The sequence below is a fragment of the Danio rerio genome, chromosome 9, assembly GCF_049306965.1.
Source record: "Danio rerio strain Tuebingen ecotype United States chromosome 9, GRCz12tu, whole genome shotgun sequence".
Lineage (NCBI taxonomy): Eukaryota > Metazoa > Chordata > Actinopteri > Cypriniformes > Danionidae > Danio > Danio rerio.
The window spans coordinates 56,350,001-56,377,500 of NC_133184.1; the positions used below are offsets into that span (position 1 = coordinate 56,350,001).

Below are 27,500 nucleotides of genomic sequence, written 5' to 3' on the forward strand. Positions count from 1 at the left end.
GTTGGTGTTACTCAATTTTTAGCCTCCAAAAATTATGTCAAATTTGCCATTCTTGGTTTTTGGCCAAAAGAGAAAAACAGCTGAAACAAAGAGTTGAAAATAATGCAACGCCGTGCCGCTCTGGCCAATTTTTCATTTCTGTGCATTCCTAAGCCAACCCTTTATAATTTTGGATGCAACTTTTATCCCTAAATTTGCTAATTTTATATGGCATTCTTGGATTTTAGCCAAAAGAGAAAAAGCCAAAATTACGAGTCGACAACAGAAGGCTACATTGTGCCACTCTGGATATTTCAATTCAACCCTAACCCAACAGTAGATCTTTTGGGTGCCAAATTTATCCCTAAATTTGTCATTTTTATTCTGAAATTTAGTACAGTCACAGCAACTAGGCACACAATTTTTGAGTAAAGGGCGTCTGTGGACTGCAAGACAGTGTCATAACATGTAGAGGCGTAACTAGTAGAACATTAGAAGTGTAACTTGAAGTTATGGAGACCCACGTGTCAAAACTATGCTGCCTGCAAGATGGCGCAAGGCCGGAGTGGGACTCCTTTTTAGCTCTGGAGTTTCAAGCCTTACACCGGCCCAATTCAGTCGACGACTGACTATATTAAAATAACGTTATTTCCAATTCAGTTTCAAATGACACTTTCACGTCTTTTTCAAGGACTGCTGCTTTAGAGCTTCAAATGTTTTTCATAAATATGAGAGCATTAATTTTTATAGATATCCAGTCCTTTGTAACGGTCGTCACACAAAATAATAATATATGTACCCCTACATAAGTAACCCAAACAGTATTTTATGTCTTAACACTGAAAATGAAAAAAATTATATTATACTCTGGTGAGGTTCGAACTCGGATCGGTGGCGTCGAAACGTAACGTGCTAACCACAAGACCACGATGGCGCTGTTAAGCATTCTACTGTTATCTGCTGCTTTTGATGTCTACTCTTTTTTTAACCCTACTCTTTTTCTCACATTTTTAGATTTGTGATCAAGTTATGTCAGATTCATTAATGTAGTCAATCATCTGATTTTCATTGAGCAGGTGTAATATTTATTAATATTAATTAACATTCACTAAGGTGCCGCTGTTTGGGGTGGAATGGGGTGCAGCCTGCAGGTTAATGATGATCAATATTAATCTGCGGGCTGCATTTTGCTCACAGGGCTGCGAGAAAATAAATAAAAAGAGCGAAGCTGCGGCAAAATAATGAATAAAAAGAGCGAGGTTATGGTCAAATAAACAAATTAATGAAAAAAGTGCAACTGCTGACAGTTCAAGCAGCTACTCCCACCTGGAATTCTCCCAGTTCTCCTGATTAGCCAATCCGGGCCTGGATGGCGCTGTACATAAGGTATTAACGTCTACACCTACTCCACATCTAAACCCAACCATCACAGTCATTAATGTCTACACCTTCCTCAAATCTAAAGCAAACCATCATAGTTATTAACGTCTACACCGACCCTATCCTTAACCCAACCATCACAGTCATTAATGTCTACACCTTCCTCAAATCTAAACCAAACCATCATAGTTATTAACGTCTACACCGACCCTATCCTTAACCAAACCATCACAGTCATTAATGTCTACACCTTCCTCAAATCTAAACCAAACCATCATAGTTATTAACGTCTACACCGACCCTATCCTTAACCAAACCATCACAGTCATTAATGTCTACACCTTCCTCAAATCTAAAGCAAACCATCATAGTTATTAACGTCTACACCGACCCTATCCTTAACCCAACCATCACAGTCATTAATGTCTACACCTTCCTCAAATCTAAACCAAACCATCATAGTTATTAACGTCTACACCGACCCTATCCTTAACCAAACCATCACAGTCATTAATGTCTACACCTTCCTCAAATCTAAACCAAACCATCATAGTTATTAACGTCTACACCGACCCTATCCTTAACCAAACCATCACAGTCATTAATGTCTACACCTTCCTCAAATCTAAACCAAACCATCATAGTTATTAACGTCTACACCGACCCTATCCTTAACCAAACCATCACAGTCATTAATGTCTACACCTTCCTCAAATCTAAAGCAAACCATCATAGTTATTAACGTCTACACCGACCCTATCCTTAACCAAACCATCACAGTCATTAATGTCTACACCTTCCTCAAATCTAAACCAAACCATCATAGTTATTAACGTCTACACCGACCCTATCCTTAACCAAACCATCACAGTCATTAATGTCTACACCTTCCTCAAATCTAAACCAAACCATCATAGTTATTAACGTCTACACCGACCCTATCCTTAACCAAACCATCACAGTCATTAATGTCTACACCTTCCTCAAATCTAAACCAAACCATCATAGTTATTAACGTCTACACCGACCCTATCCTTAACCAAACCATCACAGTCATTAATGTCTACACCTTCCTCAAATCTAAACCAAACCATCATAGTTATTAACGTCTACACCGACCCTATCCTTAACCCAACCATCACAGTCATTAATGTCTACACCTTCCTCAAATCTAAACCAAACCATCATAGTTATTAACGTCTACACCGACCCTATCCTTAACCAAACCATCACAGTCATTAATGTCTACACCTTCCTCAAATCTAAAGCAAACCATCATAGTTATTAACGTCTACACCGACCCTATCCTTAACCAAACCATCACAGTCATTAATGTCTACACCTTCCTCAAATCTAAACCAAACCATCATAGTTATTAACGTCTACACCGACCCTATCCTTAACCAAACCATCACAGTCATTAATGTCTACACCTTCCTCAAATCTAAACCAAACCATCATAGTTATTAACGTCTACACCGACCCTATCCTTAACCAAACCATCACAGTCATTAATGTCTACACCTTCCTCAAATCTAAACCAAACCATCATAGTTATTAACGTCTACACCGACCCTATCCTTAACCAAACCATCACAGTCATTAATGTCTACACCTTCCTCAAATCTAAACCAAACCATCATAGTTATTAACGTCTACACCTTCCCCAACCCTAAACTCAACCATCACAGTCATTAATGTCTACACCTTCCTTATATGTAAACCAAACCATCATAGTTATTAACGTCTACACCGACCCTATCCTTAACCCAACCATCACAGTCAATAATGTCTACACCTTCCTCAAATCTAAACCAAACCATCATAGTTATTAACGTCTACACCTACTCCACACCTAAACCCAACCATCACAGTCATTAATGTCTAGACCTTCCTCAAATCTAAACCAAACCATCATAGTTATTAACGTCTACACGACCCTATCCTTAACCCAACCTTCACAGTCATTAATGTCTACACCTTCCTTATATGTAAACCAAACCATCATAGTTATTAACGTCTACACCTTCCCCAACCCTAAACTCAACCATCAGTTTTTAAAGTACAGTCGCGAGATGCTGAGGCTTTCAAACTTGATGTGCTCACCCTTGTACTGTTATTTGCAACCACAGGGGGCGACGCGGAGGAGGCTTGCTGTCTTTGCGATTGCAATGCATTCCTAACAACAACCCTAGAACTTTCACCCCTAAATTCACGATATTATTTCGCCCATCATCCCACCCCACAAAATTATCAATCAAGCCATCATTTCTCACCTTCAGCTTGTCGTATCGCTCCCCCAGCGACGCCACCTGGTGTTCACGATGATGTCCTACGAGTTTACACAGCGAACAAATGAGCTGTTCGTCTGTGATGCAGTACATGTTGACCTTCTCCTCTCCATGTTCGGGACAGGCGAGTCCTCTAAGTCTTGCATCCGGGACTGGCTCTGTCAGTCTGTGTCCTGTAAACGGCTTCTTATTAGGGTGCGTCGCCCGAAGACACTCCTGACAATACGACACCTCGCAAGTGACGCAAGTCTTGACCGCCTCCTGCGGCGGATCCTGCTCGCAGAACTGACACTGTACGGCCTCGCATGCAGAACTCATGGCGGACGGAGAAATCTGTTTACGTGTCTCAGTCGGAGAGTTCGGCCCGCTCAGAGAGGCCTTCTGGAAGCGCTCGATGATGTTTTGTAGAGTGACGTTGCGTTTCAGGCCGTCTAGACCCTGCTGGTCCAGCGTGATGACATAGCGGCAGGTGGGACACTGGAAGGCGGAGGGGGGTTTGCTGGACTCGTCGAAGGCTGCGCAGTGGGATGTCAGGATGCGGTGGGCGCAGTGGAAGCACAGGCTGTGGGCGCAGGGCAGCAGAAGCGGATCCTCGAACAGCTCCAGACAGATTGGGCAAGTCAACTCAGACTCCAGTGTGTCCATCTTCAGTGGAGCGAGGGGGACGTCTGCGAAACCCAGGGAAGCTGTTCAGCCGTCTGCGGGACACACAAGAGGTCATTTCAGTTATGAAAACTGACCATATGCACAGATCAATTTTAAGCTTCCAGATATACATATATTTTTTTTTATTATGACAGGCCTACAGACCGCAATACCATTAAATACTGATATTGAAAAAATAAATAAATACATGTCTTGTCTTGTCTGTCTGAATTATCTATCTATTTATCTGTCCGTCTGTATGTCTATCTGTCTGTCTGTATGTCTATCTATTTATCTGTCTAACCATCTATGTATCCATCTGTCCATGGCAAGTATCAGTCTCTCTGTCTATGTATATGTCTGTCTGTATGTCTGTCTATCTCTTTATCTATCTTTAGTGGAGCGAGGGGGACGTCTGTGAAGCTGTTCAGCCGTCTGCAGGACACACAGGAGGTCAGTTTAGTACACTTTACATGTCCTGGAGTGGAAACTGACCACATGCATTGAACCTTTTTAAGCTTGCGGTTATTTAAAAAGTGATTTATTGCGACAGGTCTACAGACCGCAATACCACTCGGCGCTGAAACTAAAAAACTGAGAAATGTCTTGCGTATCTACTGTTCGACTGTCTGTCTGTCCATCTGTCTGTATATTTATCCATCCATCTGTCTATCCGTCCGTCCGTCCATCCATTAATCTGTCTGTCTATTTGTCTGTCTCTATGTTTATGTATCCATCTGTCTGTGTGTGTGTCTATCTATCCATCTATCTGTTCGTCTGTCCGTCTTTCTGTCTGTCCATCAGTCCTTCTGTCTGTCTATCTATCTGTTCATATATCCATCTATGTACCCATCTTTCTATCTATCTGTCTGTTTGCCTATCTTTCCATCTATCCATCCATCCATCTGTCTGTCTGTCTGTCTGTCTGTCTGTCTATCTATCTATCCGTCTGTCCGTCCATCCATCCATCCGTCCGTCCGTCTGTCTGTCCGTCCATCTATCTATCTATCTATCTATCTATCTATCTATCTATCTATCTATCTATCTATCTATCTATCTATCTATCTATCTATCTATCTATCTATCTGTCTGTCTGTCTGTCTGTCTGTCTGTCTGTCTGTCTGTCTGTCTGTCTGTCTGTCTATCTATCTATCTATCTATCTATCTATCTATCTATCTATCCGTCTATCCGTCTATCCATCTATCTATCTATCTATCTATCTATCTATCTATCTATCTATCTATCTATCTATCTATCTATCTATCTATCTGTCTATCTATCTGTCTATCTATCTGTCTATCTATCTGTCTGTCTGTCTGTCTATCTATCTATCCGTCCATTTATCTATCTATCTATCTATCTATCTATCTATCTATCTATCTATCTATCTATCTATCTATCTATCTATCTATCTATCTATCTATCTATCTATCTATCTATCTATCTGTCTGTCTGTCTGTCTGTCTGTCTGTCTATCTATCCGTCCATCTATCCGTCCATCTATCTATCTATCTATCTATCTATCTATCTATCTATCTATCTATCTATCTATCTATCTATCTATCTATCTATCTATCTATCTATCTATCTATCTATCTATCTATCTATCTATCCGTTCGGCTATCTATCTATCTATCTATCTATCTATCTATCTATCTATCTATCTATCTATCTATCTATCTATCTATCTATCTATCCATCCATCCATCCATCCATCCATCCATCCATCCATCCATCCATCCATCTTCCTATCTCTCTATCTGTCTATAAATCCGTCTGTATCCATCTTCTCTATCTGTATTACATAATATATTGTAAAAAATTCCCTGTGAAATATTTGAAAAAATATAAAACCTCACAGAATAATAATAATTAAACAAACAAACAATTAAACAAACAAACAAACAAACACACACACACACACACGCATGCATAAAATTAACACCATACCTTCATTTCAAATAAGGTTCAAAAGTATTGCATTTTTTATAAGTAGACTGAAGCATAACTATATGGTTTCGTTATAAAAAAAATTAACTAAAATAATAAACTTAACACCAGGTAATGAATTAAAGTTATTCAAATAATGTTTTCATCAGCTTGTTGATGAATATTTTATGACAAGTAACTGCTAAAAGTTTATTTTAATTCAATAAATGATTTTAGTTTGAGCATTTTTAGGTTAAGCTGATCAAGTGGATACGTTACTTTATAAAAGTGAGTAAAACTGCTGTAACTTATGTGTTCATTTTTATAATTATTCACAGTTTATTTAATAATTTACTCGCTTTTTAAGTCAACAAATCACTTTTTACAGTGTATTTATTAAATGCACAATATTTTTTATACAAAACAAAATAAAAATATATAATTATTGAATGATCAGAACAATAAATATTTAATCTACAAAAAAAAAAAAAAAAAAAAACTACAAGTTTTAAAACAACAACGCAAAAAAAAAAATTACATTGTGAAACTTTAATATTGCAGGAAAACCAAGATAACCACAAAGCAAAACAACTGCTTTAATATTAATAATATTAATAATATTATTAGTACTAACTAAGCATCAAATCCTCAAATTATCATGATTTCTGAAGGATCATGTGACACTGAAGGCTGTAAAAATTATGCTAAAAAAATAAGCTTCATATCACTGAAATAAATGACATTTTATTATATATTCATATATAAAGCCGCTACTTTAAGTTGTTATTATATATCAAATTGTCTTGCTGTATTTTGTAGCTTTGGCGAACACAAAAGACTGGCTCTACCAACCTTGATTTTAGAACAGTGGTGCGTTTCACTTCAGAAACCACTCTAAGCTTTCATGATTCATTTATATTTCATAATCATAAGCTGCAGGAAAGAAAAAAACAAAAGTATGACCTCTTTATCACAGCCGCTTCTCCATATTTCCAGAGTAAAAGACCTCAGCAAACTCATCCAAATCTCTCCAGCGTCTATAAACAGATCTGAACAATGACTCAAACTGTGCTCACATCCCAAAGTCTGCATTGACCACAGTGGGTGTTTTAGTGTCACCGCCCACAGCAGATTTTGGCTTCACAGAAACCTCAGGATTTCGGGTTGAGCCTGATTTAAAGCACATTTTAAGATGCATGCGCTTACAGAAACATTTCTGCATCATATTTTGGTTGCTTAAACTCTCTGTGCAAATATAACAACTCAAGACTGACCAAAATTCAGCTCTGAGGGTCAGTTTATAAGAGAAATGGTGGACTTGTTTTTAAAACTCACAGATATTAAGGTGGGTGGTACAGTGAGTCGCGCTGTCGCCTCACAGCAAGAAGGTCGCTGGTTCGAGTCTCGGCTGGGTCAGTTGGCGTTGTCTGCATGGAGTTTGTATGTTCTCCCTCTGTTCGCGTGGGTTTCCTCCGGGTGCTCCGGTTTCCCCCACAAGTCCAAACACATGCGCTATAGGGAAATTGGGTAAGCCAAATTGTCTGTAGTGTATGTGTGTGAATGAGTGTGTGGGTGTTTCCCAGTGATGGGTTGCAGCTGGAAGGGCATCCGCTGTGTAAAACATATGCTGGATAAGCATACCTGTCAACCCTCCCGTTTTTTTCCGGGATTCTCTCGTATTTTACTGTTCTATCCCCCTATCATCCCGTAAAGGTCTTTTCCCGTATTTCTCCCATATTTTCAGTCTTTCTCTGAACAGCCGAGCCTCCCTATACGCAACCTATACTGCCGAACCACCAGGGGTCGCCCCATACTCTAAAACGTGAGTCTTCTGTGCTTTGGCTTTGTTTAGGAATGAAAACTCTTATAAATATTCAAAACGGCACAATTTCATTTCCTTTTGATTAGACTTGCCGTCGCCCATCCTATACAATCCTCAAAACAATGGTGCGTGACTGTCAGCTGACGCGCTCCATAGTGATAAACAGACGCTGTTTCCCAAACGGATTCTGTACTCGTGATTTGAAGAGGAGAGAAAGTCTGGGCTTTTGGGTGCGTGTTTAAACCAAGTGTGCCGCAAGCCTGCGTTTGAGTGAAGGTCTCGGCCGTTAGATCGCCCCCTGGGGGCTGGCTGCAGTACAAGTCATAAAGCCCGCCTCCTCCGTTTTAATGAAGGAGACTTGAGCCCAAATAAAAAAATTAATTACACTTGCAATAAACTGTCCCGAAAGATGGTTCTGGTGGATTAAGGCACTGGTTATTGTGCTGAAATAGGTGCAGATCTTCATTTTTGTGAACAGTTTGTTTTTAGCAGTAATTTAATGCTGGGCGTGTCATCGTGATTGACAGTTGTGATTGACAGTTTCTCAAAGCAGCGCGTCTGAGCTTCGGCAGGAGACTGAAGTGTTGTTATTCGATTTCTGTGTTATTTTACCATGACAAAATGAGTTCAGCAGTAAACTATAGTTTCTGACATACATGATCTGGTGGAACACTGTTTATTCTCTAAGGTCAGGGCTTTTTTCGGGCTTTATTAGTTTGCTGATACACGCCTAGCCACCCAGATAGCAAAATACACTCGGGCCAGTTCCGGCTAGATTCCAGCCGGAGACTTACCCCTCAGAGCTCAGACTGACTACCTCTGCTGGACCTAACTTATTCCGGATACCTGGACTCACTGCCCGATTCCAGCCCGAGTCAATCGAGCCAGATGCGGCGGCCGAGCGAGCCGGCGCTGCCGCATGCGAGCCGGAATCAGCCCGCGACGCCGCGAGTAGGTTAAGCGCTGCGGCCTGGAGCTGGCGCGATTGAATATATAAAACCCTCATATTTGTTAACGTTATTACATCCATTTGTGTTGATATGACAGCAAACGCATGCTGAGAAGTTCGGGGGGCGTGGTTGATTTTACATAAAGCGTTTGATTGGAAGCTCGACTCTGCTCATTTTCGCGGCTCCTCCTCTGGCTCCATCAGACAGTCCTACTGCCCATGTCAAGGCTCCAATTTCAGCAGTCTTTTGCGACAGTTTGTGCCCGTCAAGCAGGCGTTTTGCCCTCAAGGCGTTCAATGGGAAAAGGGGCTGTCGCGTCGTCCATATTTTTTACAGTCATTGGTTTAAACAGACATACACACATAATTAATAATAATAACATATAAGGATGTCGATCTTGGTGTTTTGTTTTTCCAATCACAACTAATTTCGTCTTAAATGAGCATAAAATGTACGGAAAGCAGTCGAATGCTTTCATTATAACATTAGATGTGTGCATTTTTAAAGTGGCACCTCTTATTTAATGTAATAATAAAATCTTATTAAATGAGAGATTCATTCGTTGCTCTTTAATCAGAATGTGTGAGTTATACAGTGGAGAAACGGCTAATTAGATTTGATAGCTTGATTGTATTTCATTATAATAGCTGTTAATTTTAATAAGCTAAACTGTTGATTTCGGGACAGCGGCCTCTGGTGGGTTCACGCGAGAACAGCGCGGGCGCGAACTGCACTCGCGAGAGGCGTTTGAGATGCGAAAAAGCGCACAACAGCGGCCTCTCGCGGATTCGCAAAAACAAAACTGCAGTCGTACGTACCCGCCGGGACGTATTCCGGGGGGGGGATCCCTTATTATGGTGGGCATATCCCTTATTTTCTCATCCCAATGTTGACAGGTATGTGGATAAGTTGGCAGTTCATTCCGGAGTCGCGACCCCAGATTAATAAAGGGACTAAGCTGAAAAGAAAATGAATGATGACTGATATCAAGGTTGTTTTATTTCTCACTGTTCGGTACGACCTCCACGGTTCAATATGCGCTTGTGAATTGTGGTTTTCTCGGTTTTGTGTTTAAATATTTTATGTGTGTTTTATATCTCCCCGAATTGACTGTGTGTGCCTGTAAGTCCATGAGCTGAGATGAGGAAACTCCTCCCCGCGAGTAAATATCCAATCACTGTGCTCTAAAGTCATGGAGCGCTTGACCATCATTCCACACTTTAACATGGCGAGCGGCGGTGAAGTGAGGCTGAGGCAACAGCACAAGGAAGCACCGGTGAAGTGAGGCAACAGTACGAGGAAGCGCCGGCGTCTTTCAAATCTGTGGTGTGAGGACAATTTGGTTTTGCCGGTAAGCATAATGACAATAAAAGAAAAAATGGTGAATAAAAAAAATAACTGTGCAAGCATTGATTTACACGTATAACCATGACTGCACATCTGCAGCGCATCACCCAGCAATATCACTGTCTGACGGCAGGACAGCAGAGAAGGTAATAAAGTCCTCCAAACAGCAACAATCCCTCGCTGAATCTGTCAAGCAAACAAACCCAACTGGTGCCGAGAGACACGTAAAATAACAAAGGCAGTGCGGGTGTTTACTGCTGAAGATTTGCAGCCGTTTTCGGTGATTGGAGATGTGGGCTTCTGTCATCTTATAAAAGCACTCGAGCCGCATTACAGACGACAGTCTCACATTTTTCAGCACCGAGATAATGAAGATGTTTATTTAGGTTTACTGAAGTACAAATATGTTTATTTGAAATGGCCAATTTACCTTTATTAACTTCACATGTGTGTCTATTTTCAAAGTGGAGGATTTCATGTGTTCTCAGTTTGTGCATGCAGCAGCAGCTGTGAGATTTCAGTGTTCATTATTTTACACAATACTCTAGGAACTACTGTACTTTTCTTGGCTTTAAAGTAAAACAAAATGAGTATTGCAATAAATCTCTTTTATTTTTTTCTCCTTAACCTCTCGCTGTTCCTATTGCCTATAGAATAAAAACAAAAAACACGTGTCAAGCCATGAGAACCGAACCGAAAACAGTTTTTAAAAAAACCGAGGTATGTATTAAACCATGGGCTAACTGTATTGCTGCATCCCAAACGACTACTTCTACGATGACTACTAGAGTAAATACATTTTCCTAAATACACTTGAAAATCAATTAGTGGACTTGACTTCATAATTTTTAAACCAACAGGTTTACTCACTTTAAGTAAATGAACAATGTACATATTTATAAAAGATCATTTATGAAATGCACAGTTCTAGGATTTTTCAGGTGAAGCAACTGCTTTTTACAGTGTTATATTATTAATGTTGATCTTAATTAATTGATCCTAATTGTGGCATTTTGGTGACTGTCGCTTTAAATTCAAATGACATTGTGCTCTTTTTAAAACAGGGCGGAGCTACAAATGCCTGTGTGTCAGCATAGTGGCAGATGTAAAACAGCACTAGTGTTGTCAGTGCTGGTCAGGTGTGTGTGTGTGCTTGTATCAGTCTATGTCGCTCCTGTCGCTGTTCATCTTAAATCTCCACATCTATAATCCTCTTAGTCTATGCTGACATCATCTTCAGCAGCTCAAACACTCTAATGGCTAATGGACAGACGGCTGCTTCTCACTCAGGCCTGCTGTTTATGCTAATGAGGGAGAGATGGGCACTAGTGGGCGGGGCTTTACCTGTCTGATGACAATTAATGCCAGTCAAAGTGTTTTTATCAAGTCTGATTATAACACATACTGTTAATTCATGTTCACCAGAAGCTGGAGATATTCACACACTGCTGACACACAACTGGGTTTACACACCTTATGAAAGTCATTTTTGCATAATATCCTGCCTTTAAACTAAAACAGAAAAGATGAACACACCTCTGATTGTTTAATAAAAGTTTTAGCACTAACCGCAGCTCAGTGGAGCAGAATATACAGCGTCTGACCGCTGCAAACACACTCAGGCTTTGTTTCTGACAGATGTAAACGCACAGACTCTCACCCATCACGATGAATCCGTCAGCTCTCATCATGCACTCATTAAGTGTGAATGAAGCTAAAGCTCATTACTCCACAATGGCCTGCAAGTGTGTGTGTGTGTGTGTGTAGATGCAGTAATTACTGTGGGCACAATGACTGAACCACCGCGTCTCAAAGCCATCGCCAAACAAAGGCCCAATTGTTCAAAGTTAATACAATATCTGTAAAAATGTGCACAGAAACTGTCGGCCGCTGATTTTTAATGAGTCTCGTAGTCTAAAGCACACTAAAAAAACTCGATAAAGTATTAATAATAAATGTCAGGAGGTCATTAAACACAAACGAAGCTCTGTTTACATAAAAATATGAGCCTGATTTTATATTTTCACAATAAAATCCTCAATAACGGCTCATATTTAATTAACCTCGAATTATTTTACAGCCTAAACTTTAATAGAGAAAATATTCAAGCATTTGTGCTAACATATTAAATCCAATTCTGCCATTATTAATAAATCACTAAAATCCTATTATTAAACTTTGAGTCTAAAACACTCGATAAAGTATTAATAATAAATGCCAGGAGGTCATCAAACACAAATGCAGTTTACATAAAAATATGATTTAATATTTTCACAATAAAAACCTTAATAACGGCTCATATTTAATTCATCTCGAATTACTTTAACATAAACTTTAATAAGGGAAATAATTTATTATTTGTTCTAACATATTAAATCCCAATATTAATATTAAATCACATTAATCCCATTATTAAACGTTAAGCCTTTGAATCTAACGCATAAAGTATTATTAATAAATGCCAGGAGGTCATTAAACCCAAATGAAGCTCTGTTTACATACAACTATGACCTTAATTTTATATTTTCACAATAAAAGCCTTAATAATGGGATTTATGTAAACAGAAAATGCTCGTTTTTAATTTAGCTTCAACATAAACTTCAATAGAGAATTATTATTTGATCATTTTATTTTAAATGACAGAAAAAAAATAAGTTAAATATTGTTTTTATATAATAAATTATAACACAAATGTCTTAACTCATTTCTTTTGTCTTTGCCAAGATGACGCTACATAATATTTGTACCATAAAGTGTAAATTAGATTAAGCAAGTAATTGAACAGAAGTGGTTTGTTCTGTAACTAAATGAAAACAATTATAATGATATTTTTGTGTGTGTTTGTTTTTACTGAAAAATAATAGTGGATAATTTAGCTGAATATTCAAATTAATAGGAAAAATCACCTGTAAAGGCTTTGCATCATTTATTTTTTCAACTTTTGCATGTTTTATAAAATGGTAAACATAATATCTGTAAAAATGTGCACAGAAACTGTCGGCCGCTATTTTTAATGAGTCTCGTAGTCTAAAGCACACTAAAAAACTCTAGAAAGTATTAATAATAAATGTCAGGAGGTCATTAAACACAAATGAAGCTTTGTTTACATAAAAATATGAGCCTGATTTTATATTTTCACAATAAAATCCTCAATAACGGCTCATATTTAATTAACCTCGAATTACTTTAACATAAACTTTAATAAGGGAAATAATTTATTATTTGTTCTAACATATTAAATCCCAATATTAATATTAAATCACCTAAATCCCATTATTAAACGTTAAGCCTTTGAATCTAACGCATAAAGTATTATTAATAAATGCCAGGAGGTCATTAAACCCAAATGAAGCTCTGTTTACATACAACTATGACCTTAATTTTATATTTTCACAATAAAAGCCTTAATAATGGGATTTATGTAAACAGAAAATGCTCGTTTTTAATTTAGCTTCAACATAAACTTCAATAGAGAATTATTATTTGATCATTTTATTTTAAATGACAGAAAAAATAAGTTAAATATTGTTTTTGTATAATAAATTATAACACAAATGTCTTAACTCATCTCTTTTGTCTTTGCCAAGATGACACTACATAATATTTGTACCATAAAGTGTCAATTAGATTAAGCAAGTAATTGAGCAGAAGTGGTTTGTTCTGTAACTAAATGAAAACAATTATAATGATATTTTTGTGTGTGTTTGTTTTTACTGAAAAATAATAGTGGATAATTTAGCTGAATATTCAAATTAATATGAAAAATCACCTGTAAAGGCTTTGCATCATTTATTTTTTCAACTTTTGCATGTTTTATAAAATGGTAAACATAATATCTGTAAAAATGTGCACAGAAACTGTCGGCCGCTGTAAACAATGATTTTTAATGATTCTTTGAGTCTATAAAGTATTAATAAAAAATGCCAGGAGGTCATTAAACACAAAAGAGGCTCTGTTTACATCCAAATATGACCCTCATTTAATATTTTCACAATACAAAATCTTAATAACGACTCGTACTTAATTAGGCTTAAATTATTTTACTTTAACACAAACTTCAATAGGGAAAATATTTGTTCTAACATTAAATCCAATTATTATGAGTAAATCACATAAATCCCATTATTAAACGTTAAGCCTTTAAGTCTAAATAACAATGAAGAAACTCGATAAAGTATTAATAATAAATATCAGGAGGTCATTAAACACAAATGAAGCATCGTTTACATCAAAATATGACCCTGATTTAATATTTTCACAATAAAAACCTCAATAATGGGATTTATGTGGACAGAAAACGCTCATTTTTTATTTCGCTTGAATTATGACTTTAACATAAACTTCAATAAGGGAATATTTGATCCTTAAAAGTTAAATGATAATTTAACATTTTTAACACCTAAATTTAATAAACCATTTATAATAACTGATTTATTTTGTTTTGTAGCCAATAGAAAAAAACTATTCTTAAGGTGCCTAAAATATTTTACGTTTTTTCATAATAATAATAATGGTGAAAAATTTACCTGAATATCCAAAATTAATGTAATTTTCATATGTTAAGACGCCGCGTAAATAAATCCAAATATTTATTAATAATTCTAAAAATTTTATATTACAAAATGAATAATTTTTTTCATCGTTTTGCATGATTTATTAAATAATATTAACAATATCTGGAAAAATGTGAACAGAAACAGTTGGCCACTGAGAGTCTCTGAGACTAAATGATTTTTAATGAGTCTTCGAGTCTATAAAGTACTAATAATAAATGCCAGGAAGTCATTTAACACAAATGAAGCTCTGTTTACATACAAATAGGACCCTGATTTAGTATTTTCACAATAAAAAACCTCAGTATTGGCATTTATGTAAACAGAAAATGGCCATTTTTAATTAAGCTTCTACATAAGATTCAATAGGGAATTATTATATTGATCATTTTAGCTTAATTGACTGAAAAAAGGATTAAAAATGCAGTTTTTTATATAATAAAATAATAACACAATTGTTTTAATAACTCATTTATTTTCATCTTTGCCATGATAACGGTACATAATATTTTACAAGATACTAGTATTGAGCTTAAAGTGTAAATTAGATTAAGCAAGTAATTGAACAGAAGTGGTTTGTTCTGTAACTAAATGAAAACAGATATAATGATATTTTTGGTTGTTTGATTTAATTAAAAAAATTATAGTGGATAACTTAGCTGAATATTCAAATTAATAAGAAAAATCACCTGTAAGGCTTCGCATCATTATTTTTTACAACCTTCTGCATGTTTTATAACATGGTAAACATAATATCTGTCAAAATGTGCACAGAAACAGTCAAGCACTGCATGACTGCATGAAACAATGATCTTTAACTAATCTTTGAGTCTATAAAGTATTAAAAATAAATGTCAGGAGGTCATTAAACTCAAATCAAGCTCTGTTAACATAAAAATATGACCTTGATTTAATATTTTCACAATAAAAACTTTAATATTGGGATTTATGTTGGCAGAAAATGCTAATTTTTAATTACGCTTGAATTATTTAATTATATTGAATTATATTGAGAAAATATTGGCTTAAATTTAGTTTTCACCTATTTATAACAACTAAATTATTTTTGTTCTGTAGCTGATCGGGAAAAGAAATTCATATAATATTAATAATAATATTTTGCTATTTTATAAAAATAATGTTGGATAGTTTAGCTGAATCTCCAAATTTTCCATATCCAAACAGAAAATGCACTGGGAGTTTATTACAAAGATTTTGTAGCGTAATATAAAACACCAACCCAGACAATACACTGCCTGACAAGTCTTGACAAGGATCCCAGTCTTAATAGCAAACAATAATATCTGGACTTCTAGTTGATGATGTGTAAAAGTGTCAGAAGGTGGATTTCTCTGCTGAATCATCTGTTGATCTGCATCTATCATCACCAATACTGCAGAAGACCTACTGGAACCAGCATGAACCAAGATTCTCACAGATATCAGTCAAGTTTGGTGAAGGAGAAATCATGGTTTGGGGTTCATTCAGTATGGGGGCGTGCGAGAGATCTGCAGAGTGGATGATCAACATCAACAGCCTGAGGTATCAAGACATTTGTGCTGCCCATTACACTACAAACCACAGGAGAGGGACAATTCTCCAGCAGGATAGCGCTCCTTCTCATACTTCAGCCTCCACATCAAAGCTCCTGAAAGCAGAGAAGGTCAAGCTGCTCCAGGATTGGCCAGCCCAGTCACCAGACATGAACATTATTGAGCATGTCTGGACTAAGATGAAGGAGGAGGCGTTGAAGATGAACACAAAGACTCTTGATGAACTCTGGGAGTCCTGCTGAAGGCTTTCTTCTTCATTCCAGATGACTTTATTAATCAGTGATTTGAGTCATGTCAGAGATGTATGGATGCAGTTCTCCAAGCTCATGATGGAGTCAGACACAATATTCATTCTGTCTCCACTGCAGCAGGACTTTATATTCTATACTGGACATTATTTCTGTTCAGTGTTGAGACTTTAAGCAGAGTCAGAGCTTACTGTCCTAATCAAATCATCAATAATCAAGGCATGATCAGATTTTATTGTCCTCATATAAGCGCCATCTAGGGACCTTTCCCTTTCATATAAGACACTTCTGATACCAAATGATCAACTAGAAGTCAACTTATTATTTGCTGTTCCTAAAACTTGGATAGGCGACAAGACATTTGCCAGGTAGTGTACTGTATATCACTTTAAAGTATTAAAATGTTCATGAAAGTACTGCTAATTTGGGTGGCACGACCACTCAGTGGTTAGCACGGTGGCCACACAGCAAGAAGGATGCTGGCTCGAGTCCCGCCTGGGTCAGTTGTCATTTCTGTGTGGAGTTTGCATGTTCTCCCCGTGTTGATGTGGGTTTCCTCCGGGTGCTCTGGTTTACCCCACAGTCCAAACACATGTGCTATAGGAGAATTGATGAACTAAATTGGGCTTAGTCTATGAGTGCGTGTGTGAATGAGTGTGTATGGGTGTTTCCTAGAATTTGGTTGCAGCTGGAAGGGCATCCGCCGTGTAAAACATATGCTGGAAAAGTTGGTGGTTCATTCCGCTGTGGAAAATGAAAGGATGAATCTGTGCATGTGAAAAATGACTTTGTAATTAATTAGCAAAAATCTCTTCTTAGTGTCACAACTGTCCGTGACCACCTGAGGGCGCAATGGAGTCAGAATGGACTACAGCGTCCCAAAAAGACTACAACTCCATACATACCTCGCGCATACACCGGAACACATACAGTGATTCTATTCACAGCTGTCTCCGTTTCTGTTGATTATCTGGACTATATATTCCATCACTCCACCACTGTTTGTTGTCGCGTCGTTGTCTTTCTTGTTCCAGTTATTCCAGTAAGTCTAGTATTCCGAGTTTGTTATTCTGATCTTGTTCTTGTATTTTGCCTCAGTCTAGTTCGTGTTTTATTTGTCTCGTCTGTTTTCTAGTTAAGTTTAGTTGTTTGAGTTTGTTATTCCTGAGCTTCGTCTCTGATTTAGTTTGGTTTTGTCGTTTATTTGTTACTTTGTACTTTGAACACCTTGTTTTATGTTGATGCACTGTAAATAAATCTGCACTTGGATCAGCACCTTTTTGTTTCCTGTTTTGATCACGCAAAACGTGACACTTAGAAGTTATTAAATGCATTTACACAATAAAATATGACTTTTGAGAATAATTACACAGTTAAAGGGATGTTTACGCAAAAAAGTGAATATTAAAAAGCCTATATTAATTGTTTGGGTGCACTGTCTCTTTAAGAGACATCAATAGAACTCAACACATGATAACAATGAAAGCTTGAGGATTAGGGACCAAACACTTCCATCTGAGCATCTCTCTTTGTCAACACACAATCATCAAAATAATGCAAATTTGACTTTAACAGAATGTTTTGATTATTTAAACGCTGTGTAAAAACCATGACCCTAATTTCACATTTGTTTTTACATTTAAAAACAATAATAAGGTCATTAAAACTTCAATATAATAAATAATATTAAAGCTTGAGAATAATAAAACGAAAATATTCGATATACTTTTGTTTAGTTGCAAGCTTTTTAGACTAAATGCATCCATAATATGAATAAACCATCAAGTGTTAATGTCCATAATGTAAAAACCACTCAATCAGGATATTAAAGTATATTAGGCTTCAGGATGAAACTGGTAAAATTCCTTCAGATCAGCAAACTCAAAACAAAGAATAACAGTAATAAAGACTTTATCAAGACTAAATAAGACACAATCGCAGTTTAACACAATAAAGACTGACAGAAATGCCACATTTCCACGAAGACTTATAAAACGTGAAAACTACCCAGTCAGAAAACTAAATCTGAAAGGGTTAAAGCAGAAATGACTAAGCTTCAGGATGAATTAATTAATATTTAACTAAAAACTCCTTCAGATCAGCAAACCACAGAAAATAGCAGTAATAAAGACTTCACAATCAAAGTTTAACACCATAAAGACACATATAAAGCCCATTCAAAACTAATAATAATAATAACATTCCACATTAAGCCCGCTTCAAGCTAAATAATAAACACACACTCCATATAAAGCCCATTTAAAACTAATAATAATAACACACACTCCATATAAAGCCATTTAAACATAATAATAATAATAATAATAATAATAATAATAATAAACACACTCCATATTAAGCCCATTTAAAACAAAAAAGCACACACTAAATTTTAAAACTAAAAAAATAATAATCAGACTCCATATAAAGCCGGCTTAAAGTTAAATAATAACACACTCCATATAAAGCCTAATTAAAACTAATAACAACAAACAGTTCATATGAAGCCATTTTAAAGCTAATAATATTATTATTAATAATAATAATAATAATAATAATAATAATAACACACCTAATGGCATTTTAAAACTAAAAATAATAACATACACTCCAAAAAAAGCCATTTAAAACTAAATAATAATAACACACTCCATATAAAGCCTGTTTAAAACCAATAATTTTAACACACATTTCATATAAAGCTATTTTAAACAAATAATAATAATAATAATAATATTAATAACGCACCATATAAAGCCATTTTAAAACTAAAAAAACACACACTCCATATAAAGCCATTTAAACATGATAATAATAATAATAATAATAATAATAATAATAATAATAATAATAATAATAATAATAATAACACACTTGATATAAAGCCATTTTAAAATAATAATATTAATAATAATCATATTAATAATAATAATAATAATAATAATAATAATAACACACTTGATATAAAGCCATTTTAAAATAATAATATTAATAATAATAATAATAATAATAATAATAAACACATTCCATATTAAGCCCATTTAAAACAAAAAAGCACACACTCCATATAAAGGCATTTGAAAATCTAAAGAATAATAAACACGCTCCATGTTAAAACAAAAAAAAATAACACTACATATAAAGTCTTTTTAAGAATAAAACAACAACACCACACTCCATGTTTAGCCATTTTAAACAAAAAAATAATAAATCACACTCCATATAAAGCCTGTTTAAAGCTATATAATAACACATGCTTATAAAGCCTGCATGCTTAAAGCTAAATAATAATAACACACTCCCTATAAAGCCCAATTAAAACTAATAATAAAAAAATAATAAAACACCTAAAGGCATTTTAAAACTAAAAATAACAACATACACTCTATAAAAGCTATTTAAAACTAAATAATAACACACTCCATTTAAAGCCTGTTTAAAACTAAATGATAACACACTTCCTATAAAGCCCAATAATAATAGCAAACACTTCGTATAAAGCCATTTTAAAACTAAAACTAATAACACACACTTCATATAAACCCATTTAAACAACAACAATAATAATAATAATAATAATAATAATAATAATAATAATAACACACACTCCATATAAACCCATTTAAACCTAATAATAATAATAATAATAATAATAATACACACTCCATATAAACCTAATATTAATAATAGTAATAATACACACTCCATATAAACCAATTTAAACCTAATATTAACACTCCATATAAATGCATTTGAAAAACTAAAACTAATAACACACACTCCATATAAAGCTCGTTTAATACTAAAAACATAACACACTCCAATATAAAACCATTTTAAACTAATAACACTTCATAAAGCCCGTTTAAAACACACACACACACAAACACGCGCGCCCCCACACAGCATGCGGCATCAAATATGGAGACAGGTACATGTAACCATTGAAAGACATACAGTCTGACACACACACACACACACACACACACACACACACGTTACTGTACGCAGTTGTGTTTGACCCACCGATGGATTTCGCGTCGCTCCTCGCTTCACAGCCATTTCCAGAACTTGTGTGCGGATTTCAGAAAGCGTGTTTTAGTCTGGAAAAAAGCTCTTGTTGAGAGCAGGACCCGCAGATGGTGCAGTCACCCATAACACGATAATCCAAAGTCACGGCCAGCGCGGACACACACACACACACACGCGCGCGCACGCAAACACACTCACAGACACACATACGGCGATACAGATGGGAAGTCCGACCCATTTCCGAGAGTCGGTTCTTTCGAGCGGTTCAATTCAAGTCAGTGATTCCTTTTTTTGGGTTGTCACGTGACCCTTGATATTTTTAACAACACGAAATTTTGAATATCCATATAAATATGAGCACAGATGTGCAAATGCTACTGATTGTATCAGATTTTTATTTTTAATTATTTTACTTTAATTTTAATTAGGACTAATTAACTAATTTTAGTGTATTATTTTTAAATGTAACAGTGATGAGATTTATAACTTTTTTTTTGTACTTACACTTACTGGCCATTTTATTAGGTACACCTTACTAGTACCAGGTTGGACCCCTTTTGCCTTCTGAACTGCCTTAATCCTTCTTGGCATAGATTCAACAGGCTACTGGAAATATTTCTCAGAGATTTTGCTCCATATTGACATGATAGCATCATGCTGTGACTGCAGATTTGTCGGCTGCACAACCATGATGCCGATCTTCCGTTCCACCACATCCCAAAGGTGCTCTATTGGATTGAGCTCTGGTGACTGTGGAGGTCATTTGAGTACAGGGAACTCATCGTCATGTTCAAGAAACCAGTCTGAGATGATTCACGCTTTATGACATGGTGTGTTATCCTGCTTAAAGTAGCCATCAGAAGATGGAGACACTGTGCTCATAAAGGGATGGACATGGTCAGTAACAATACTCAGGTAGGCTGTGGTGTTGACACGATGCTCAATTGATACTAATGAGCCCAAAGTGTGTCAAAAAAATCTCCCCCACACCATTACACCACCAATTCTGACCTGACCATCCGAATGTGGCAGCAGAAATGGAGATTTATCAGAGCAGGCAACGTTTCTCCAATCTTCTATTGTCCAGTTTTGGTGAGCCTGTGTGAATTGTAGCCTCAGTTTCCTGTTCTTAGCTGACAGGAGCGGCACCCGGTGTGCTCTTCTGCTGCTGTAGCCCATCCGCCTGAAGGTTGGCCGTGTTGTGTGTTCAGAGATGCTCTTCTGCAGAGCTCGGTTGTAACGAGTGCTTTTTTGAGTTACTGTTGGCTTTCTATCAGCTGGAACCAGTCTGGCCATTCTCCTCTGACCTCTGGCAGCATTTGCGGCAGCAGAACTGCCGCTCACTGGATATTTCCTTTTTTAAAGACTATTCTCTATAAACCCTAGAGATGGTTTTGCGTGAAAATCCCAGTAGATCAGCAGTTTCTGAAATACTCAGACCAGCCCATCTGGCACCAACAACCATGCCACGTTCAAAGTCACTTAAATCCCCTTTCTTCACCATTCTGATGCTCGCTTTGAACTGCAGCAGATCCTCTTGACCATGTCTACATGACTAAATGCATTGAGTTGCTGCCATATGATTGCTGCCATTGGTTAATGAACAGTTGGACAGGTGTACCTAATAAAGTGGCCGGTGAGTGCATATGCCTATCCATTGTATATATATATATATATTTTTTTTTTTTTTTTTTTTTTTTTTTTTTTTTTTAGAAATAAGGATAATTTGAGTCAGATTTTTTGGGTTGACAATAGACAACCCAAGCAAAAACTAAATATTTTAATTTACAAAATACAACTTTTTTCTTGTGTATAAAATGTTTTTATTTCTCCTGTGTCAATTTATTTTTTTCCTTGTCATAATTTACTCATGTATGGGTGTTTCCCAGTGATGGGTTGCAGCTGGAAGGACATCTGCTGCATAAAACATTTGCTGGATAAGTTGGCAGTACATTCCGCTGTGGTGACCCCTGAGAGGCAATTCAATCCTAACTTAACATTAAAACAACTAACATAACATTGTTTATCAAACTGGAAATACATTAGGAGCATTGTTTTTGTTTACATCCCTCAAATTGGTCAGAAGTTACAGTAGCTGACTTAAGAATCGCTCCCTAAATGATTCAATCGACTCGCGAATGAATCATTTACACAGAGCGCTTCAGTGTAAAGGCTCGCGAAAGGAACCGACTCGAACGAACGAATCTCGGACATCGCTAATAAACACAGAGAGAGAGACTCGGACGGAGAGACGCTGTTGGTAAAGTTCGCACAACAGGAAAAGCTGGCCGATAATGCCAGGAAAAGCGACTCCACCTAGAGAACCGGCCTGGAAAGAGAGACGACAGACAGTCAGTGTCTATCTGAACACTGAATCGGCTCACAACAATGCTGCCTGTGTGCCTGAGAGCCCTCGCTAGGGAATCGACACAACAGGACAAGCCCCAAACAGCTCCCTCTCGCCTCGGCCCATTTACAGTTCATAAATATTTATATGATGACATCATCCGTTCATCAGAGAAACACGATGATCCCGAGCAAACACATGCCATCACTTCCATGCACATTAAAAAAAATACTATAGTAATTATAGTGTGTCTGAATCAGGAGTATTATATTGTAGTAGGCTATTTACAGCTCTTTGCTGATGAATAAGTTTAGTTTTTACTACAGTAAACTTTGGTATATTGTAGTATAATATAAATAATGACTTCATCCATGTAACACAGTGATGCTGAGCAAACAAATGCCTTCACTTCCATGCACATAAATCTGTAGTAGTGAATCTAACCGGCCATTTTATTAGGTACACCTGTCCAACTGCTTGTTATTGCAAATTTATGACCAGCCGATCACTTGGCAGCAACTCAATGCATTTAGGCATGTTGACAATGTCAAGATGATTTGCTGCAGTTCAAAGTGAGCATCAGAATGGGGATTTAAGCGGATGCCCTTCCAGCCGCAACTCATCTCTGGGAAACACACACACACACACTCATTCACTACAGACAATTTTAGCCCACACAATTCACCTGCAGTGGCGCAAAAAGGGGGTATGCAGATTATCGGGGGGGGGGGGGGGGGGGGGGGGGGGTATGGGGCGGGTCACACAATTGTGCCAAAACTATTTTTGAAATTATCCATATTAAAAGTTTCAAATAATATATATATAAAATATATATAGCATTTTATACGCGTATAATATTGTATTTTTTTTTTAAATCATTCCACCCCTCCCCCCCCCATTTTTCATACCATATACATGTTTTTATGAATTTATTATGTATCATATTGATTCATCAGGCCTTTTGGTAACTTCTTAGCTCAAAACTATTTTAATTTTAGCTAAAAACTAAGTTATAACATTTTAATTAAATAGAACATTTGTTTGTTTTTGTTTGTTCTTTACACTAAACATTTGACAGTCTTTTTTATTTAACTTTTAGCAGTTTCAGTCAATTGTTCTTGCAAAGACAGACCTTACACTTCTCACAGTATGCATGTGAGAAGTTATTGTAATGTTCTTTTGCCCTTTAGGACTCCCATGTCTATCATTTTGTTTTGACAAATGTAGTACAAAAAGTCCAAAAGCAAGGCAAGTCAAGGTGCTATAATCATTTAGTGAGGGAAAATTAAATTGAGAAGAAATTTGGGGTGGGATGAGATGCATTTCTTTGCGACTTAACATGCTTAATGTAATTATACCTTTTACTACTTCATACTATTTCAGTTGTGTTCTGAACTGCGAAACAGTTTTTTTTAAGCATATTGATATCTTTATGAAAAAATATCTTTCATTTATTGATGGAAATATTGTCCACATTTTATCACGTGCCTGTTATAACATTTAGTTTGATTGAACGGGGGTGCGCAAAAGTTGAAGCCGCATACCCATCAGTAAATGTGCAGTTGCGCCCCTGTTCACCTGTACTGCAGGTGTTTGGACTGTGGGGGAAACTGGAGCACCTGGAGGAAACCCACGCGAATGAAGGGAGAACATGCAAACTCCACACAGAAATGCCAACTGACCCAGCCGAGGCTCGAACCAGCGACCTTCTTGCTGTGAGGTGACAGCACTACCTACTGCGCCACTGCATCTCTCTATATTTTTCAAAACAACTAGAGTTGTGGTAGCAGAAAAAATATCCGTCTGTAAACATTTATTATGTTTTAATTGAGGAAAATAAACATGCATTATGGATGTGACAAAAAAAGTCTGTGAGTTTACAGTATACACAGCATACTTCGCAAAAACTCTGTGAATTAACCTGCAAAAACCAAAAGAAACGATAATAATCAAAAGGATAAGAGTTGGCTCACTATGAAACAAACATGATTGAATTAATTGTATTTTACATTTTTGCATTTGAGGAAAAAGCTTCGTTATGGATGTGACAGATGTGAAATTGCCACTTGTGTGACTTTGATAAATTAAAAAGAATAGTTTGAAAACATTGACAGACATTTTTGAGTATTTTTAAAGCACTGTAAAACACAAACGTACTCAAAAAACACAGAAATAGTTTTGCTATTTTGTCGAAAACCTACTTTTTTTAATGGCAAGTTTGACATTTGCATGGAATTACTCACTATAGTACAGTGGTTCTCAAACTGTGGTACGTGTACCATTGGTGGTACGCAGCTTACTTCTAGTGGTACGCACGGAGGAATCAAATGTGTCATATGTACATGCTACATATATTTAAAAATGATTTATATATGAATATGAAGACATATAAGCTATGCTTCCAGGTGTTGATACTTTACATTTAAATACAGGTGTTTCTTTTTTTTTTACTTTTTAAGAACAGTAACCCATCATTTTAACTTTTAAAAGCACATTTTAATTTAAATGTTGACATTTTTAGCTTTTTTCTCCATACAAGCACAGTACAGGGTTAATGTTCAAACAATGTATAATGTTTAAAGTGGCTGACCTGACAATAATATTTTTAATATTTCTCTCTATTTCAATACTGCTCATAGGGTGGTACTTTTTTTTCTGAGGTGGTACTTGATAAAATACGTTTGAGAACCACTGCTATAGTAAATTGTATTATACTGTTTTTATTATAATATTTAAAACCATTTGTTGGTGAATGCTTTAGTAAAGTACTTGATTTAATCTCCTGTGGTGATTCTACAGTTGCTAGGGTAACAAAAACCACAGTAAAGGGGGTCACACACCAGATGCATCGCTGAGCGACCCGCTGCGTAGCGCCCCACATCGCCATTGCATTTTAGAATTCTAAACACAAGTTTCTATCACGGTACACACACCGGCGCCGCAAGTTAGCACTTAGCAGCTATCCGCAGCACCCAGCCACGAGAGGACGCTGTTCCTATTTCTGTCATTTTCCTATTAGTTTCATTTTAAATAGCATGCAAATGTGCGCGTCTGATGTGCGAAACTTTTAACTGTCATGTGCGCGCTGTGTTGCGGCGCATCTGGTGTGTGATCCCCTTAACTGATCTCTTGTGGTGATTCTATAGCTGCTATGGCAACACAAGAGCTACAGTAATTGATCTATTGTGGTGATTCAACAGTTGCTATGGTAACAAGAAATAGAGTAATTGATCTGTTGTGGTGATTCTATAGTTGCTATGGTAACAAGAACTACAGTAATTGATCTGTTGTGGTGATTCAACAGTTGCTATGGTAACAAGAAATAGAGTAATTGATCTGTTGTGGTGATTCTATAGTTGCTATGGTAACAAGAACTACAGTAATTGATCTGTTGTGGTGATTCAACAGTTGCTATGGTAACAAGAAATAGAGTAATTGATCTGTTGTGGTGATTCTATAGTTGCTATGGTAACAAGAACTACAGTAATTGATCTGTTGTGGTGATTCAACAGTTGCTATGGTAACAAGAAATACAGTAATTGATCTGTTGTGGTGATTCTATAGTTGCTATGGTAATACGAACTACAGTAATTGATCCGTTGTGGTAAGTCAACAGTTGCTATGGTAACAAGAAATACAGTAATTGATCCGTTGTGGTGATTCTATAGTTGCTATGGTAACAAGAACTACAGTAATGGATCAGTTGTGGTGATTCTATAGTTGCTATGGTAACAAAAACTACAGTAATTGATCTGTTGTGGTGATTCTATAGTTGCTATGGTAACAAGAACTACAGTAATTGATCTGTTGTGGTGATTCAACAGTTGCTATGGTAACAAGAAATACAGTAATTGATCTGTTGTGGTGATTCTATAGTTGCTATGGTAACAAGAACTACAGTAATGGATCAGTTGTGGTGATTCTATAGTTGCTATGGTAACAAAAACTACAGTAATTGATCTGTTGTGGTGATTAAACAGTTGCTATGGTAACAAGAACTACAGTAATTGATCTGTTGTGGTGATTCTATAGTTGCTATGGTAACAAGAACTACAGTAATTGATCTGTTGTGGTGATTCTATAGTTGCTATGGTAACAATAACTACAGTAATTGATCTGTTGTGGTGATTCAACAGTTGCTATGGTAACAAGAAATACAGTAATTGATCTGTTGTGGTGATTCTATAGCTGCTATGGTAATACGAACTACAGTAATTGATCCGTTATGGTGATTCAACAGTTGCTATGGTAACAAGAAATACAGTAATTGATCTGTTGTGGTGATTCTATAGTTGCTATGGTAACAAGAAATACAGTAATTGATCTGTTGTGGTGATTCTATAGTTGCTATGGTAACAAGAACTACAGTAATTGATCTGTTGTGGTGATTCTATAGTTGCTATGGTAACAAGAACTACAGTA

General features: G+C 36.4%; 1 protein-coding gene and 1 long non-coding RNA gene across 11 annotated transcripts in view; one reads left to right on the forward strand and one right to left on the reverse strand.

The window, feature by feature from the left end:
- Positions 1-27,500, reverse strand: part of mid1 (midline 1) — a 144,531-nt gene that overhangs the window by 56,488 nt on the left and 60,543 nt on the right. For 8 of the 10 annotated variants that reach the window (XR_012385703.1, XR_012385701.1, XM_073913317.1 and 5 more), the window contains exon 2: positions 3,636-4,348. Coding sequence is in view for 8 of the 10 variants with exons in the window: in XM_073913317.1 (XP_073769418.1) it covers positions 3,636-4,295 (660 nt within the window). In the remaining 2 variants the exon portion in view is untranslated. Of the gene's footprint in view, positions 1-3,635; positions 4,349-20,725; positions 20,940-27,500 lie in introns of those variants that run through there. The other 2 variants (XM_009305010.5, XM_073913318.1) reach the window with 1 other exon arrangement.
- Positions 9,166-27,500, forward strand: part of LOC141376238 (uncharacterized) — an 86,992-nt gene continuing 68,657 nt past the window's right edge. The window contains exon 1 of the long non-coding RNA XR_012385712.1: positions 9,166-9,339. This is a non-coding gene — a long non-coding RNA (uncharacterized lncRNA). The remainder of the gene's footprint in view (positions 9,340-27,500) is intronic.